Source organism: Mesoplodon densirostris, chromosome 12 (genome assembly GCF_025265405.1).
Source record: "Mesoplodon densirostris isolate mMesDen1 chromosome 12, mMesDen1 primary haplotype, whole genome shotgun sequence".
Taxonomy (NCBI): Eukaryota; Metazoa; Chordata; class Mammalia; order Artiodactyla; family Ziphiidae; genus Mesoplodon; species Mesoplodon densirostris.
Window position 1 is genome coordinate 89,521,354 of NC_082672.1, and position 17,869 is coordinate 89,539,222.

The 17,869-nt window shown below is 40.1% G+C and overlaps 1 protein-coding gene across 2 annotated transcripts in view; it reads right to left on the bottom strand.

Annotated features, from left to right (window-relative positions):
* UBE3D (ubiquitin protein ligase E3D) overlaps positions 1 to 17,869 on the bottom strand; it is a 232,058-nt gene that overhangs the window by 67,329 nt on the left and 146,860 nt on the right. The window contains exon 10 of one of the 2 annotated variants that reach the window (XM_060114863.1): positions 15,006 to 15,546. The exons of the other annotated variant lie outside the window; for it this stretch is intronic. Coding sequence (XP_059970846.1) covers positions 15,526 to 15,546 — 21 coding nt within the window. The 3' untranslated portion in view covers positions 15,006 to 15,525. Of the gene's footprint in view, positions 1 to 15,005; positions 15,547 to 17,869 lie in introns of those variants that run through there. 2 annotated transcript variants of the gene reach the window in all.

Sequence of the window (17,869 nt, forward strand, 5' to 3'; positions counted from 1 at the left end):
AAATGTTTCTAAGAGAAAGTGATATTGAAAATAAACCTTGAAGGATATAGAAGTTTTTAACAGAGATGCACAAACATTTTGTAAGAATGGATAGACTCAAATCATAGGGTCCTGCCCTATTGATCTAACTTTTCTAGTTTTCCAATATTATTGTCCCCAGTAGAGTAATTAATGAAGGCAACAACTTATTGAATGCCTTCTCTGTACCGGGTAGCATGCTGAACACAGGGTTAGGGAGACCAATAAACACTGGGCCTGCCCTCAAGGAGCTTTTAGCCTTCAAAAAGTTCTAACATTTGTTTAGCTTTATTACACAAAATAAAACACAAGAATCATTATAAATTGATTCTGAAGTTCAGTTGGAAGCTCTACATGAAAGTTTTGCGTCATAGCAATTTTCTCTGAAAATAAAATTGAATGACCTAAGGTACAAAGAAGATAGCTTTTCTTTTTCTTTTCATACTCTTTTAATTTTAAAAAATTTTTAATGAATAAATGCGTGTAACATTATATATGGTTAGGGTGTGCAATGTGTTACTTCGATACATTTATATTCTCATATTGCCAATGTAGTGATATTTATCACCTTACACAATTATAGTACAATATTATTGTCTATATTCATTATACTGTGCATTAGATCTCTATGGCTTATTTATTACTCATTGTAAGTTTGTACTCTAAAACACCATCAATCTTATTATCCCAGTTCTCAGCCCCTAGTGACCATCATTTTACTCTGTTTTTTACAGGTTTAACTTTTTTATATTCCACATATAAGTGATATCTTACAGTGCTTGTCTTTCTTGAAGACAGCTTTTCTAGGACAGAATGTAATTGCAAAAATCAGCTGGATTCCATAAATTTTCACCATAACCATAGCCACAAATTTAGTAATTCTACACAACTGCTTGAAAATTAAAACACAAGAAAAAAATTGGTTAATGCTTAAGTTATAACACTTCTGTAAAGGTAGAATAGTCAAAAATATATAAATGTATTGGAGTCCCATCTTCATCCAAACAGTGATGATATCTGGGTCCAAGAAACTTCCTGGGAGAAAATCATTTCAAAAGAAGAGAGAATTCTGCACATGGGCTAGGTTCAAAAGTGGCATTTTAGTGTGTCGTACTCAAAATTTGTCTTTAAGTCCAGCTATGGGATGGGGACTTCGAATTTTAAAAATTGATAAGCAATTTTTACTAAAAAAAACTATAGACACTGGGGTGCAGGGAAACACTGTTTTGGGATTTCTGTCACAAAGTGTAACACAAGATGAAGTCACTCAACATTCTCCTACTTCTGCACCCTACACAGAGGGCCATTGGCTTAACCAACCTTCAGAGACAACTGCACACTTTTGCTCCAATGGGGCCATCCAGGAATAAGAGACACCATGCTCACAGACAACAGCCCCACCATGGACACCTTAGCAGTGGAGATCACCAGCACCAAATGATGCTGGATAAAAGAAGAAGAAAATGGCAGATGCCATGGGGTAGGTGATGGCTGATAGATGATTTATATCATCACCACCTAGATATAGAAAATTTTGCAGGGAGCTGCAGGACTTTCAATAGCAGGTGAAGATAAGAACCAGAGAACTACAGTTTATTCTTGCTCGTCTGACCCCATCTGTCTACTTCCCTATGCTGAAGTTGACTACAGTAGTCTACATAAACATACGTTACTCAAATATTAGGTCCTAATTCATTTCAAGAATATGCTGAATTATTCTCTAAGAAGAAAAGTGATCACTTATCTGAAATTTAGTAACATATTCAACAACTTCTTTCCCATCTGTGGTATTTCTGGTTGAGTACTCATATTTTACACTGCTGTGACCCCAGAGCCTGATGCTTGAACATAAGGGAGGGAGAAAAATACACAAGAAAATTAAGAATATAAGGGAATAAGGCTTGTTCACCATGAAGACTCCACCTTGTTCTCCTGAGAACCAGTGGTACTGAACAACGAAAAAGAACTCTTGTTACTTTTGGAAATTATATAAAAGGTTAATTGAACTGGTCAGAAACTTCTGGGCTGGCTTCCTTTCCTCTCTTAAAGAGTTTTGCAAAAGCTTTTCTGCTCACAAAAGAATACTGAAAAAGAACTCATTGTAAAAGGTCTATGTGAAAGTGCTGAGAATGGGTTATCCTGCACCGTGGTAGGTCAGAGCTGACTGCAGATGGAAAAGTATGTGTCCTACTGTACTTTTAATGGCCTTCAAACATAAGTCAGCACTGAACAGGAAAAGCACTGAGGACGTTCTTCCGTCCAGACTCTCTGTGACAGTTTTTTTGGCATTGGAAAGCCTCTTCTTGGTTTGTAAAAATAGAGCTTCCTTTTCTTCTCAATCTACTAGGTGCTCTGTTACCAGATTAAGTTTCCTAATGTACCACCTTCATCATGTCCTTCTCCTGCGTAAACTCTCAGAAACTAAACTTCATAGGCAATGGGAAGGAGGAGTGGCAAAGATAGCTAACAGAATAATAGCTATAGCTAAAATGTATGGTGCACGGTGTGCCAGGCACTCTTCTAAACACTATGAGTATGTTAACCACCCATGTAACACTCAAAAATCCCTATGACATAGATGCTAATTTTTTTAACCCCAATTTAAAGATGAGGTTACAGATGGCCAAAAGGCACATGAAAAGATGCTCAACATCACTAATTATTAGAGAAATGCAAATCAAAACTACAATGAGGTATCACCTCACACCAGTCAGAATGGCCATCAACAAAAAGTCTACAAACAATAAATTTTGGAGAGGGTGTGAAGAAAAGGGACCCCTCCTACACTGTTGGGGGGAACGTAAATTGGTAGAGCCACTATGGAGAACAGTATGGAGGTTCCTTAAAAACCTAAAAGTAGAGCTACCATATGATCCAGCAATCCCACTCCTGGGCATATACCCAGAGAAAACCATAATTTGAAAAGATACATGCATCCCAATGTTCATTGCAGCACTATTTACAATAGCCAAGACATGGAAACAACCTAAGTGTCCATTGACAGAGGAATGGATAAAGAAGATGTGGTACAATGAGAAGCCCGTGCACCACAAGGAAGAGTAGCCCCCACTCGCCGCAACTAGAGAAAGCCCTGAGAGCAGCAATGAAGACCCAATGCAGCCAAAAATAAATAAATTTATAAAAAAAAAAAAGAAGAAGGTGTGGTACATATATACAACGGAATATTACTCAGCCATAAAAAAGAACAAAATAATGCTATCTGCAGCAATATAGATGGACCTAGAGATTGTCATACTGAGTGAAGTAAGTCAGACAGAGAAGGATAAATATCATGTGATACTGCTTATATGTGGAATCTAAAAAAATAGTACAAATGAACTTATTTACAAAACAGAAATAGAGACACAGATGCAGAAAACAATCTCATGGTTACCAGGGGGGAAAGGGAAGGGAGGGATAAATTGGGAGATTGGGATTGACATACACACACTACTATACCTAAAACAGATAACTAATAAGGACCTACTGTATAGCACAGGGAACTCCACTCAATACTCTGTAATGACCTATATGGGAAAAGAATCTAAAAAAGAGTGGATATATGTATATGTATAACTGATTCACTTTGCTGTACAGCAGAAAAGTAACACAACATTGTAAATCAACTATAGTCTAATAAAAATTTAAAACAAAACAAAATAAAAAATAAAGATGAGGTTAGTAACTTGCTCAAGATTATAGAGGTGACATTTCAACCCAAGCAGTATGACTCTAGCGCCTTTCATTCTTAACCACTGCAGCTAAATCCCAGAGCTCAAAAGGCCCCCAGGGGCACAAAAGAAAAATGTGTCTCTTATTCATGTTGTGCTCAATTCAGAGAAGTCAGAAGGAAGAGTCTATGGTTTCATGATGGCATTCAGTGACTTCCACCATCTAAAAAGAACTCTTTTTCTATCTTTTTTTTTTTTTTTTTTTTTGCGGTATGCAGGCCTCTCACTGTTGTGGCCTCTCCCGTTGCAGAGCACAGGCTCTGGACACGCAGGCTCAGCAGCCATGGCTCACGGGCCCAGCCACTCCGCGGCATGTGGGATCTTCCCAGACCGGGGCACGAACCCGTGTCCCCTGCATCGGCAGGCGGACTCTCAACCACTGCGCCACCAGGGAAGCCCGAACACTTTTTCTATCTTATTCACTCTTCCATCTCAACTCCTCCAAACTAGCTAAATGTTCTTAATATCCTGAAATGCTCTTCTTCCTCAGTGTCTCCATCTTCCTGTCTTTACAAATTTAATGATCATTTAAGGCCCAGATCAAGTCCTGCCTCATCCAAACAAGGACATCTTCTTCAGCCATATTCTTTGGGAGGGACCTCTCTGAACTCCTACAGTCGTTGCGGTCCACACTAGTGGTTTGCTCTCATCACTCATTTGTGATGAAATAAAGCAGAGGCACAAATAAATACAAGTATCGAAACAGGCTTTTCTAAAATTGCCTTGAACAATTATCAAAGGGTTGGATAGAAACATAGGAAATGTGTTTTATTGATCGAGTCTCTTTGTTTCCTCTAGTGGTTTCTAACACATATATTTCCAATTTGCTCATGATTTCTTTAAAAAAATTTAAAAATATATTTCAACTAATTTTTCTCTTAATTTCAACCATAAAACAGCATCTTCTGCTGTGCTAGATGAGAAAGAACCTTGGCCACTTTTTCTTTTCTTCTTGACATCCCTTCTCAGGTTTAATTGAATTAAAATGCAGAATTTTAGTTCAATCCCTTTGTTACTTTAGGTACCTTATTTCAAGAATTCTTTCTTGACATTTGCACTAAACTTTGTAATCATATGAACAATTGAGAGAATCTATAGTGCCCTTTGTCGAGTTTATTATTCAGAATATTTGTGGGGGGTGGTATACTCTCTGAGTCCAATATGTACTATTAGGGAACGATGACTAATTTTGACACTGTCACCATTCTATGAAGACAAAGTTTCAAGAGAAGAGGCCACACCAGTTTCCAATCCTTAAGCCTTTTTTTTCTTAAACTGGAGTATCATTGCTTTACAATGTGATGTTAGCGTCTGCTGTACAACAAAGTGAAGCAGCCATATGTACACATATATCCCCTCCCTCTTGGACCTCCCTTCCTCCCATCCCCCCCCCCCCCATCCCGCCCATCTAGGTCATCACAGAGCACCAAGCTGACCCTTAAGTCTTGATTCTGGAAGGGAGTATAGGAGTAACCAAGGCAGGTGCTTCTGGTTCATTTTCCTAGAAATGGTGTTGCTTAAAGACGGATGGGGAAGGGGGTGGGAAATGTAAAGGGAGATACAGGTCAGAGATCTGTTTCCTGTTTCCAAGCACTGGTTTCCTAAGACTCAATAAAGAAACAGAGATTCCATTATTTTATGGGCACTTACAAAATGCTTTGCTTCTATAACTCCTTTCCCAGCTTAAGTCTGCAGAAAGCCTGCCAATGGCCTCCTCAAGCCTGGAAGGGTTCTGGGCAAAGGGTAACAAGTCCCATTTTTCTTGAGTTTAGGAAAGGTTCAGCCAGAAACTCCAAACAGGCAATTTACTGCTGCAATCGTTTTGAATTAGGTTACCTACTTGTTCCCGATTTAGGTCTTTTGGTAGATGTACCGAAATTTGCAACCAACATACTGATGGAGTGTGTATAAACAAATTTTGGCCATAAAGATTCTTCTCATTTTTTTTACCTCAAAACAAATAATAAAATAGGAGGAAAAAGTTTTAATCCATGAAATGTTAAGAGATCAAATAAAAATATTAAAGAAAGGCTGTGGAAGGTCACAGATAGGTCTACTACAAGGCAGAAAGGGGACACAAATCCTGCACTCTGCTAATTGTACCTTGTAGCCCAAGGACCCTAGAATAATTGTGGGCCCCTGAAAATGGGTTTCTTAATTTATCTATAACAGGATTGAGAATGAATTAGTTTTGTCTATTCCTCAATGAAAATGGACTCATGTTTTTAAAAGAATATTAGGATAGGTTGGATGCTTTTTAAAATGTTTTTTTTTTTATTTTTGAAGCATTTTTTTATTAGTTTCTGCTTTATAACAAAGTGAATCAGTCATACATATACATCTGTTCCCACATCCCTTCCCTCATGCATCTCCCTCCCTCCCACCCTCCCCATCCCACCCCTCCAGGCAGTCACAAAGCACCGAGCTGATCTCCCTGTGCTCTGCGGCTGCTTCCCACTATCTATCTACCTTACGTTTGGTAGTGTATATATGTCCATGCCTCTCTTTCGCTTTGTCACAGCTACCCTTCCCCCTCCCCATATCCTCAAGTCCATTCTCAAGTAGGTCTGTGTCTTTATTCCCGTTTTACCCCTAGGTTCTTCATGACATTTTTTTTCTTATATTCCATATATATGTGTTAGCATACGGTATTTGTCTTTCTCTTTCTGACTTACTTCACTCTGTATGACAGACTCTAGGTCTATCCACCTCATTACAAATAGCTCAGTTTCGTTTCTTTTTATGGCTGAGTAATATTCCATTATATATATGTGCCACATCTTCTTTATCCATTCATCCGATGATGGACACTTAGGTTGTTTCCAGCTCCGGGCTATTGTGAATAGAGCTGCAATGAACATTTTGGTACATGTCTCTTTTTGAATTATGGTTTTCTCAGGGTATATGCCTAGTAGTGGGATTGCTGGGTCATATGGTAGTTCTATTTGTAGTTTTTTAAGGAACCGCCATACTGTTCTCCATAGTGGCTGTACCAATTCACATTCCCACCAGCAGTGCAAGAGTGTTCCCTTTTCTCCACACCCTCTCCAGCATTTATTGTTTCTAGATTTCTTGATGATGGTCATTCTGACTGGTGTGAGATGATATCTCATTGTAGTTTTGATTTGCATTTCTCTAATGATTAATGATGTTGAGCATTCTTTCATGTGTTTGTTGGCAGTCTGTATATCTTCTTTGGAGAAATGCCTATTTAAGTCTTCTGCCCATTTTTGGATTGGGTTGTTTGTTTTTTTGCTATTGAGCTGCATGAGCTGTTTATAAATTTTGGAGATTAATCCTTTGTCAGTTGCTTCATTTGCAAATACTTTCTCCCATTCTGAGGGTTGTCTTTTGGTCTTGTTTATGGTTTCCTTTGCTGTGCAAAAGCTTTGAAGTTTCATTAGGTCCCATTTGTTTATCTTTGTTTTTATTTCCATTTCTCTAGGAGGTGGGTCCAAAAGGATCTTGCTGTGATTTATGTCATAGAGTGTTCTGCCTATGTTTTCCTCTAAGAGTTTGATAGTTTCTAGCCTTACATTTAGGTCTTAAATCCATTTTGAGCTTATTTTTGTGTATGGTGTTAGGGAATGATCTAATCTCATACTTTTACATGTCCCTGTCCAGTTTTCCCAGCACCACTTATTGAAGAGGCTGTCCTTTCTCCACTGTACATTCCTGCCTCCTTTATCAAAGATAAGTTGACCATATGTGCGTGGGTTTATCTCTGGGCTTTCTATCCTATTCCATTGATCTATCTTTCTGTTTTTGTGCCAGTACCACACTGTCTTGATTACTGTAGCTTTGTAGTATAGTCTGAAGTCAGGGAGCCTGATTCCTCCAGCTCCGTTTTTCGTTCTCAAGATTGCTTTGGCTATTCGGGGTCTTTTGTTTTTCCAAACAAATTTTGAAATTTTTTGTTCTAGTTCTGTGAAAAATGCCATTGGTAGTTTGATAGGGATTGCATTGAATCTGTAGATTGCGTTGGGTAGTAGAGTCATTTTGACAATATTGATTCTTCCAATCCAGGAGCATGGTATATCTCTCCATCTGTTTGTATCATCTTTAATTTCTTTCATCAGTGTCTTATAATTTTCTGCATACAGGTCTTTTGTCTCCTTAGGTAGGTTTATTCCTAGATATTTTATTCCTTTTGTTGCAATGGTAAATGGGAGTGTTTTCTTGATTTCATTTTCAGATTTTTCATCATTAGTGTACAGGAATGCCAGAGATTTCTGTGCATTAATTTTGTATCCTGCTACTTTACCAAATTCATTGATTAGCTCTGTAGTTTGCTGGTAGCATCTTTAGGATTCTCTATGTATAGTATCATGTCATCTGCAAACAGTGACATCCTTACTTCTTCTTTTCCAATTTGGATTCCTTTTATTTCCTTTTCTTCTCTGATTTCTGTGGCTAAAACTTCCAAAACTAGGTTGAATAAGAGTGGTGAGAGTGGGCAGCCTTGTCTTGTTCCTGATCTTAGTGGAAATGGTTTCAGTTTTTCACCATTGAGGACAATGTTGGCTGTGGGTTTGTCATATATGGCCTTTATTATGTTGAGGAAAGTTCCCTCTATGCCTACTTTCTGCAGGGTTTTTATCATAAATGGGTGTTGAATTTTGTTGAAAGCTTTCTCTGCATCTATTGAGATGATCATATGGTTTTTCTCCTTCAATTTGTTAATATGGTGTATCACATTGATTGATTTGCATATATTGAAGAATCCTTGCATTCCTGGAATAAACTCCACTTGATCATGGTGTATGATCCTTTTAATGTGCTGTTGGATTCTGTTTGCTAGTATTTTGTTGAGGATTTTTGCATCTATGTTCATCAGTGATATTGGCCTGTAGTTTTCTTTCTTTGTGACATCCTTGCCTGGTTTTGGTATCAAGGTGATGGTGGCCTCGTAGAATGAGTTTGGGAGTGTTCCTCCCTCTGAAATTGTTTGGAAGAGTTTGAGAAGGATAGGTGTTAGCTCTTCTCTAAATGTTTGATAGAATTCACCTGTGAAGCCATCTGGTCCTGGGCTTTTGTTTGTTGGAAGATTTTTAACCACAGTTTCAATTTCAGTGCTTGTGATTGGTCTATTCATATTTTCTATTTCTTCCTGATTCAGTCTTGGCAGGTTGTGCATTTCTAAGAATTTGTTCATTTCTTCCAGGTTGTCCATTTTATTGGCATAGAGTTGCTTGTAGTAATCTCTCATGATCTTTCATATTTCTGCAGTGTCAGTTGTTACTTCTCCTTTTTCATTTCTAATTCTATTGATTTGAGTCTTCTCCCTTTTTTTCTGGATGAGTCTGGCTAATGGTTTGTCAATTTTGTTTATCTTCTCAAAGAACCAGCTTTTACTTTTATTGATCTTTGCTATCGTTTCCTTCATTTCTTTTTCATTTATTTCTGATCTGATCTTTATGATTTCTTTCCTTCTGCTAACTTTGGGGGTTTTTTGTTCTTCTTTCTCTAATTGCTTTAGGTGCAGGGTCAGGTTGTTTACTCGAGAGGTTTCCTGTTTCTTAAGGTGGGATTGTATTGCTATAAACTTCCCCCTTAGAACTGCTTTTGCTGCATCACATAGGTTTTGGGTCGTCGTGTCTCCATTGTCATTTGTTTCTAGGTATTTTTTTATTTCCTCTTTGATTTCTCCAGTGATCACTTCGTTATTGAGTAGTGTATTGTTTAGCCTCCATGTGTTTGTATTTTTTACAGATCTTTTCCTGTAATTGATGTCTAGTCTCATAGCATTGTGGTCGGAAAAGATACTTGATACAATTTCCATTTTCTTAAATTTACCAAGGCTTGATTTGTGACCCAAGATATGATCTATCCTGGAGAATGTTCCATGGGCACTTGAGAAAAATGTGTATTCTGTTGTTTTTGGATGGAATGTCCTATAAATATCAATTAAATCCATCTTGTTTAATGTATCATTTAAAGCTTGTGTTTCCTTATTTATTTTCATTTTGGATGATCTGTCCATTGGTGAAAGTGGGGTGTTAAAGTCCCCTACTATGAGTGTGTTACTGTCAATTTCCCCTTTTATGGCTGTTAGTATTTGCCTTATGTATTGAGGTGCTCCTATGTTGGGTTTTAAAATGTTTTGACCAAATGTTTCCCTTGTCATTTTTCTTAAAACTAGAGAATTTACCTCTTAAAAGAATTTATTTCCATGTAAGTCCCCCCAACTTTTTCTCCCAGATTAAGGAATGATGAGCTCGATTCAATAGATAAAAGCTGGAAACATCTCAAGAGGCAAACAAAGAGAAATCTTTATTATTAAGTCACACTGAATGCCACTGAATATAAAGATTATTTAAGAATGTGTAGAACGCTTAGCTAAGCAGTTAGTGGGAAGCACCCCTCTGATGTGTAAGATAAATGTTAATGCTTTTCTAACTACAGAATAAGATGTACCTGTCATCCCCACATCCTGAATTACAATGAAACATGAGTCCCAATTAATCTTTGTTATATGCTAAGAACAAAAACAAATGTTACAGGTCAACAACTAGGCTGGCTTTTTCTATGCAAAACCATTTAACCTTGTCAGCACTTTTTACTACACGGGCTAATTATGGGTTTAATTACCAAAGTGGTTACTACAAAGCCAATTACATCTGAGTTCTGGTCAGCTTTCCTGTAATCAATGAAATCAAACAAGCTTTGCTAACACTGGTGTATCTTGTTTAGTCAAGGTACTTTCGGCAAAATGATGTAAGTTTGTGGTTTCTACTCCATCTGTTGGCATTTCATAATGTGTCTCTACAGTCACTTTTCATGGAGTTGAAATATTTTGTACACTTCAGGCTCAAGTTGGACCTCCCTTCACTCTCCCTTTACCCAGTTTTTTCTTATTGTATTTATTATTTTTAGAAATTATACTATTGTATAATACAGCATTTACAATAACATATAGTACTTTTTTGGTCAGCTCCCCCATGAAAATGCAAGCTCTGTGAGGGTAGGGACTTTGTTTTATTGATTCTACCTGTTGTACCCATAACTGTGCCTGGCATGTAGAAGGCATTCGATAAATACATGTTAAATGAAGAAGCCTCAGAGATTGGTTTGCCAAAATGCGTGGCCAGTAGAAATGTTTGACAGGATCCACGTACTGTAATTATACTAGGTGATAATAGGTTCACAAAACCACTTAGTTAAGTGATTGTGATTTAACAGATAACTGCTTTGTCAACTTAAAGAAAAAGCACACAACATAAGGGTTGTGAGTTTAAGTTTTACTCAGGGTCTTATTGAGGACTATAGCCCAGGAGACAGCCAATCAATTAGCTCTGAGAAAACTGCTCCAAGGGAGTAGGGGAGTGGTCCATTTACATATGACTTTTGGTGAGGTCATACATGCAGTCTAGCACACACCTCGGTAAAAGATTACTGTTAATTGCAAAGAACAGATGGGTCAAGTTCATGATTTTAGTGCCTTCTTATGTATGGAAAGATGCAACACTCTGGGTTCATAAAATTCCTCCTAAGATATGCATCTAACTATCTAAGGAGCCTGCTTGTTTGAGCACAGAGTGCCTCCTCTGGTTTTCCATCCCGAATTCCTCTCAGGGCGCACTGCTGGTCAGTCACTGCAGTGTGTTATCACGTAAACCTAGCAGGATGAGGGGTGAGAAATGCTTATTGATCTTATTTGTTCACAACTTCCTTAAGTGATTTAAGTTTTTAGATATAAAAAAAATGGACTGGAAATTGATATTTTACTATGCTTCTGGCCCTTGGGAACCTCTTACTGTTCAAAATTCTCAGTACTGTTATCTAGGAATGCTATGGAATAGATTCTGGAATTGTATTGACAAGACACAGGAGGCTAGCATGGAATGATTTTCAAGGACAACATTAAGGTTGTACAGCCTGTTTCCATTCTCTCTAGCCCTCCTAACGTGGTTTACTAAATTCACACACACACACACACACACACACATACAGAAGCAATGTTCTCTGTCCAAAGAGGAAGTCGCATAGAAAGCCTCCCATTTCCCTTCTTTTCCCACCCCCTGTGGCCCCAAAGAAATAAACTCTCCCAGGTTTAGACATGTTATTCTCAGACCTACCCAGTGACTTGATGTTCACATTCAGCTCACTCTGGGCACTAGCTGAGCTGTTCTGGCCCTCCCCTCCTAGCCCTGGGAGAACCAGTGGAGACCGACTGAGCTTGAGAACTTCACCATGACAAGATTTCAGGTGGCATGACGGATGCAGCTTCACCCATGGTAACTAAAGTGTGTGGACAGAAATCTGCCGTGCGTTTGTGTGTGTGTGTGTGTGTGTGTGTGTGTGTGTCCCCTCCTTTGGCTCCCACCCCTCCTTCAGAGTCCCTCACAACTACTTCACCTTGCACTGCCCCCCTCTGCCAACAGAAAGGAGGGGGGTGGGCTCACCTCTCATTGGCTTGGTTCCCATTCAGACCCCAGACAGAGGTGAAGGGGTGTCACTATAGTTGACTTGACCTGATTTTACTTAGACAAGGTTAATAAATCAGAATACCTCTCTAGCTGGGTTTTGTTGAGTGGTAGAGTTATCTTTTGAATCATGAGCGCCTTTACCACCTAAACTAAACAAACATTAGTATGGTACGGGTTTCTCTTCCAGAGGGAGAAAAACTATCTCAGAAGGAAATTCTCTTTTAGGTACAGGTTGAACTCTGCTTCATCTAATTTATTCCCATCTCCAACAATTAGATCAAAACAAACTGAACCCTTAAGAAATAGTCACACAATGGTATTCATCAGCAGTGTCCATTTGCGAAAACAAGATTATACTAAAGCCAGGCCACGTGCCAGAAAAAGACTCAGATTTTGTTAATGACTGTGTCATTGTCGATACACCACTCTAGGCAACCACCAACTGTTGTTCTCAGGACACGTCCTTAATAGCAGTGGTTCTCAACTGCGGTCCGTTTCAGCCACCAGGGTAATGTCTGCAGACATTTTTGGTTGTCACAACTTGGGGAGCGAGCAACTGGCATCTGGTGGATAGAGGCCAGGGATGCTGCTCAACATTCTTCAACATACTGAAGGGTACCAGAATATGTCACCCCAAAATATGCCACTTTGGCATAAGGATTATTTTGAGCTGAAGACCACTGAGAACGAGCAGAGGCAAGAAAAGCTTTTTAACCTCCCCTTAACTGCCTAAAAATGAAGTCTAAATTTCCCCATTTGTAAAGGAAATTTACATTTGTAAAGGAAATGCCCATCTGTAAAAATGTCTCTGTATCAGGAAAAGATCTACACCTGGAGACAACTCTTATTATCGGAGAAACTATTACCAACAAAACAAGACAACCCTTATTTACCACATATTTCCTCCCCTCACCTTCCTAGAACCTGCCTCCCCCTGCCCAGAAGCTGCAAACTCCATTTTCTTTGTTTATTCTAAGATGGTATATAAATTTCGATCATCTGGCCACTTCCTAAAGTCTCATGTCTTTGTGAAACTTCTCTGCAGATGTATGTAATTAAGCTGGTTTTATTTTTCTGTCATTAATCTGTCTTTTGTCAGCTTGATTTGCAAGCCCCAGCCACTGAACCTAGGAGGGTTTAGGAAGAAAGGTTTTTCCTCCCCACAGCACAGGACAGTCTCCAAAACAAAGCCTTGTCAGCCCCAAATGTAAATAGTGCCGAGGTTGAAAACCCTGTTCTATACTGACAGACAGAAATCTAAAGCACCAAAAGTCAGCAAGGTGTTTGGGAATTTAGTAGCTTCAGTGATGTCAAACCAACTCTCCTTTATGGCTGTGAGTCTTGGACATACTACTCAGAACTATAATGTTTCAAACTGTGCTTAATAAAATGACCCTGTAGGATCAGACAGAGGGGTTTTCTTCCTATGTCCGTTCACCAGCCACAGAATTAGGAGCTTCACAGAATTACACCACTGCTCTGCTGGGAGGACCTGTGTTTCAGTTAAAACTACACGGAAGAAGAAATCATGAAAGGTTCACTAAATCACAACGCCAGTGACCCCTATGTTAAGGGTGTTAGGAAATTAGGGGACAGAAAACTTTTTGAGTAAAGAGGTATTGGGTGGTCTGTAGGGTAGGATTAATGCCAATATGAAACAAAGGAGCACTCTCCTGGGTACAATTCCTTTCCATGTCCCCCATTTCTTGTTTGTAGGAAATAGGCTTCATTCAGCCTCCTAGACCTTCCCTGAGTTCCAAAGGGCAGATTCAAACAGTTGCTAATCCAAGAAGAGATGGAATGCAGAAACTAAGGATGAGTCAAGAAACAATAGTGCAGGGGCTTCCCTGGTGGCGCAGTGGTTGAGAGTCCGCCTGCCGATGCAGGGGACACGGGTTCGTGCCCCGGTCCGGGAAGATCCCACATGCCGCGGAGCGGCTGGGCCCGTGAGCCATGGCCGCTGAGCCTGTGCGTCCGGAGCCTGTGCTCCGCAACGGGAGAGGCCACAGCAGTGAGAGGCCCACGTACCACAAAAATAAATAAATAAATAAATAAAAAATAAAAAAAATAGTGCAGTGATTAAATCAGGGTCCTGGTTCCTTCTCAAGGGATATACATAACAATATCTTCTGCAGGAACTAAGACCCCCCCCTTCCAAGTGGAGGATGGTAACTTCAGGTTGAGCACAAGATTCTTGGAGCACCGCCCTGTTACCGCACCAACAGCCAATCGGAAGAAAGTCTGCACACTCTAGAAGAAAATGAAGACTCTGACCCCCTCCCCAAATGATTCTCCCTTTAAAAACTTTCGTGGTTGAGCAGAATCTTTGGAGTTTGTTTTTGGCCACAAGTCCGCCATCTCCCCAGGTTGCTGGCCTCCTGAATAAAGCAGCCTTTCCGTTCCAACCAACACTCGTCTCTGGAGTACTGGCTTTCAAGCGGCGAGCAGCCGAACCTGAGTTTGGTAACAAACAGGCTTGATGAGAAGCAGATATAGCTGCAAATCCAGAGACTGTCCTCCCTTGAGGAGTGGGCAGGGAGGATCTGTTTGGCTCCAGCCCCAGAGCTGCTCCTACTGTGTGATTACCAACAAGTCTGAAACCTTCTCTGTAAAATGAGGAGCGGGGCCTATGCCTTGAAGGACCCCCTCCGGCTCTGTCATTCTCATTCAGCGGTTTCCACGCCACCTGCTCTGGCACCCAAGGGCTCAGACTACTCTGTAACAGGATGCCAGTGAGGTATATCTATTGATCTGAAGCAGTATTTGGTAAAGGAAATAAAGAACAAAAGGAGCACATACACGTTTGCATAAATGGGAAACCCTTTAATTTGATAATCATGCATTCAACAAACATTTATTTACTGAGCATCTCCTCTGAATAAGGTATACAAAATTCCATATTTTCTTTTAAAAAAGTGTTTTTATACGAGCCTGCGAAGTTCTCTGAAAGTTTATGTCCTAAGATTTGCAGCAGCTAACATTCACTTCCACCAATGAAGCCCCTTGCTGCATTCCGCACAGCACAGATGGGTCTCCACCAGCTCTCTCTCTCCAGGTGGTGCTGACACAGCACATATTTGAATACTCTTCTCGGTGGGAAATAGAGACATAAGTTCTATACTTATCTCTCAACCTGCTACTATGACTTTCTTCACAGCCTTGGTTTTTCAATGATTTCAAGTTAACTCTTCTCTTAGAGACTATATGCAGGCAAGTAAACTCAAAACTGCAATGCCCTGTTCTCATTCTGTAGCTGGGTTCCTGTCTCTGTAATTGTTGCCCACTGGGCTGACGGCTGGCTGCCGGTGCACCCCGTGCTGTGGAGAGGAATGTGTCGGCTCCCGCAGTTACATCTTCAAAAAGGCCACCTGGAAAAGGAAGAAAAACCCACAGTGCTTTCCTTATATTATGTGATGAAATGGCTGAGTACACATCAAACCTGAATCAGGTAAGTCTGCTTGGTAAGGATGCTCACAGGTCTGCAAAGAAAAATGACTCTTAGTCGGGCCAGACATTGCCATTTCACAGCAGGAGCAAATTAGTCCTTTTTTAATGAACCATACAGTAGTGAAAATAATTCACATGCATTTTAAAGGAAAAAAAAAGTTTAAATTGACACTAAAATTGTATTGCCGTGAAGTAATCCAGTTCTCTTTCCCATTGGTTCAAACGGCTGCTTTGGATCTTCCATGAGCATTATTCCAAATCCCGAAGACTCCTGGGCAATTCCAGTTTCTCATTACCATTGGTAATTATACCAGTCTCTCTTCGGGTCATGCCAATGCTTTTAATTGTATCATATTTATTGGGCTTGCCAGCAGCAATTTATCTTAAAACTCGGTTGTTTTAAAACATTTTAATTCATACAGGCTTAGGTACAAAATATTTTCAGACTATTTAATAAGGTCCAGATCAAATGCATCGAATTTCTCAAGGGTTTTAGCTAAAGGAGAAACAAACATAATAAAGTCAATCATAAACACTTAGAAAATTCGAGCTCAGGGATCAGGGGTGATAATAAATTGGGAAGGTACCAGCATCAGGAAGAGAGTGGAATGGAGGTTAGAGATAAAGATGGAGAAACACGGGGCAGTTAGAAGGCTCGTCCCAGGCCTTTTTTGGGGGGAAAGAGGGAGCAACAGAAGCAAAACATTCTACTCTTGGACATTTGGTACTTAAGTCCCCAAACGCAGTTGAAGGAGGTACGTATTTAATGATCCCTGTTAAGGGGATAGGAAAAGTGAAGAGTCGTGCAGGGCAAAAGCCATCTGCTTTATGTTGAGTAATTCAGAAGGATGTTACCCTTCATACGGTGCTGGTGAGAAAGGCCCCTGCTGAGTTTCCGTATCAACTTCCCGCTGAGTTTTTACATCAAGTTCTGCAGTGAGAACAGAGTTGAAGGAGCAGGCAAGGAAGAGAGGTTAAGATTCCTAAACAAATATAAACATGGAATGCGGAGGGGACAAGATGGGAGAGCAGAAGGATGTGAGCTCACCGCTTCCTATGGACAATTGATGCAAACCTCAAGGGCTTACTGTGAAGAGTCAATGAGATAATGCTTAGGAAAATACTTGGGTTTCCCTCCCTGGCCTCTCAGATGATAGACGTTAGGAGCCCATGAATATTCTGATGAGAAGGGGCTGTTGAAGACAGGCCAGCTGGGCCCTTTAGGGAATGATCATAGAATCCCAGGGAAGGGACTTAGGGGGTCACTGAGTCTGACTTCTGGTTCACGGCGGTTAGTATCCCTGTGGGGACATTCTGCTTCTTCACGAACAGTTTACAGGGAGATTCCCAAGATGCCAATACCACGGCTGATACTCAGAGACACAGAGACGATGGATAAAACCCAGTTATCTCTTTTTTAATTCTGAAAACTGCTGTGTCATGGAGTATTCCAACCAGGAACTACCTAGAATAACTGATGATGATAAATGTCCTCATAAACATGGTTAAGAACTTTGGCTCTGGAACCATCCAGACCAGTGGGTCTCTACTTGGGACAGTTTCGCCCACCAGGGGTCATTTGGTCGTGTCTGGAGATTTTTTTTTTTTTTTTTTTTTTTTTTTTTGTCACAGCATGTGGGATCTTAGTTCCCAGACCAGGGATCGAACCCAAGCCCCCTGAAGTGGAAGCACGGAGTCCCAACCACTGGACCGCCAGGGGAGTCCCTGGAGATATTTTTGGTTGGCACAGCTTGGGGGGATGCTAATGGCATCTAGTGGGTAGAGAGGTAGGGATGCTGCTAAACATCCAATTATGTGCAGGACAGCTCCCCATAAGAAAGAACTATCGGCCTCAAAGTGTTAACACTGCCAGTGCTGAAAAATGCTGACATTTAGAATTAGATCTCTCTGTGACCTTCGACAAGCTTGTTAACGTCTCCCAGCCTTTCCTTGTCTGCAAAATGGGAATTATAACAGGACCTACCTGAATCCTGTAAAACACTTTCCTATTTTAACTCTTTTCATCCTCAGCACAGTCTGGTGATTTAGGTAAAGCAGGCATTTGAAACTTTGTTTTACAAATGAAGAAACAGAAGCTCAGACAAACTAAGTGACTTGGCTCAGGATACAAAGCTAGTAAGTGGCAATGATGGGTTTAGGAAGAAATTTTGATTTCTAATCCATGCTTTTTCCCCTGGTATGTTTACAGATAGATGTTCGAGATAAAACTGCACAGGTTGGGGG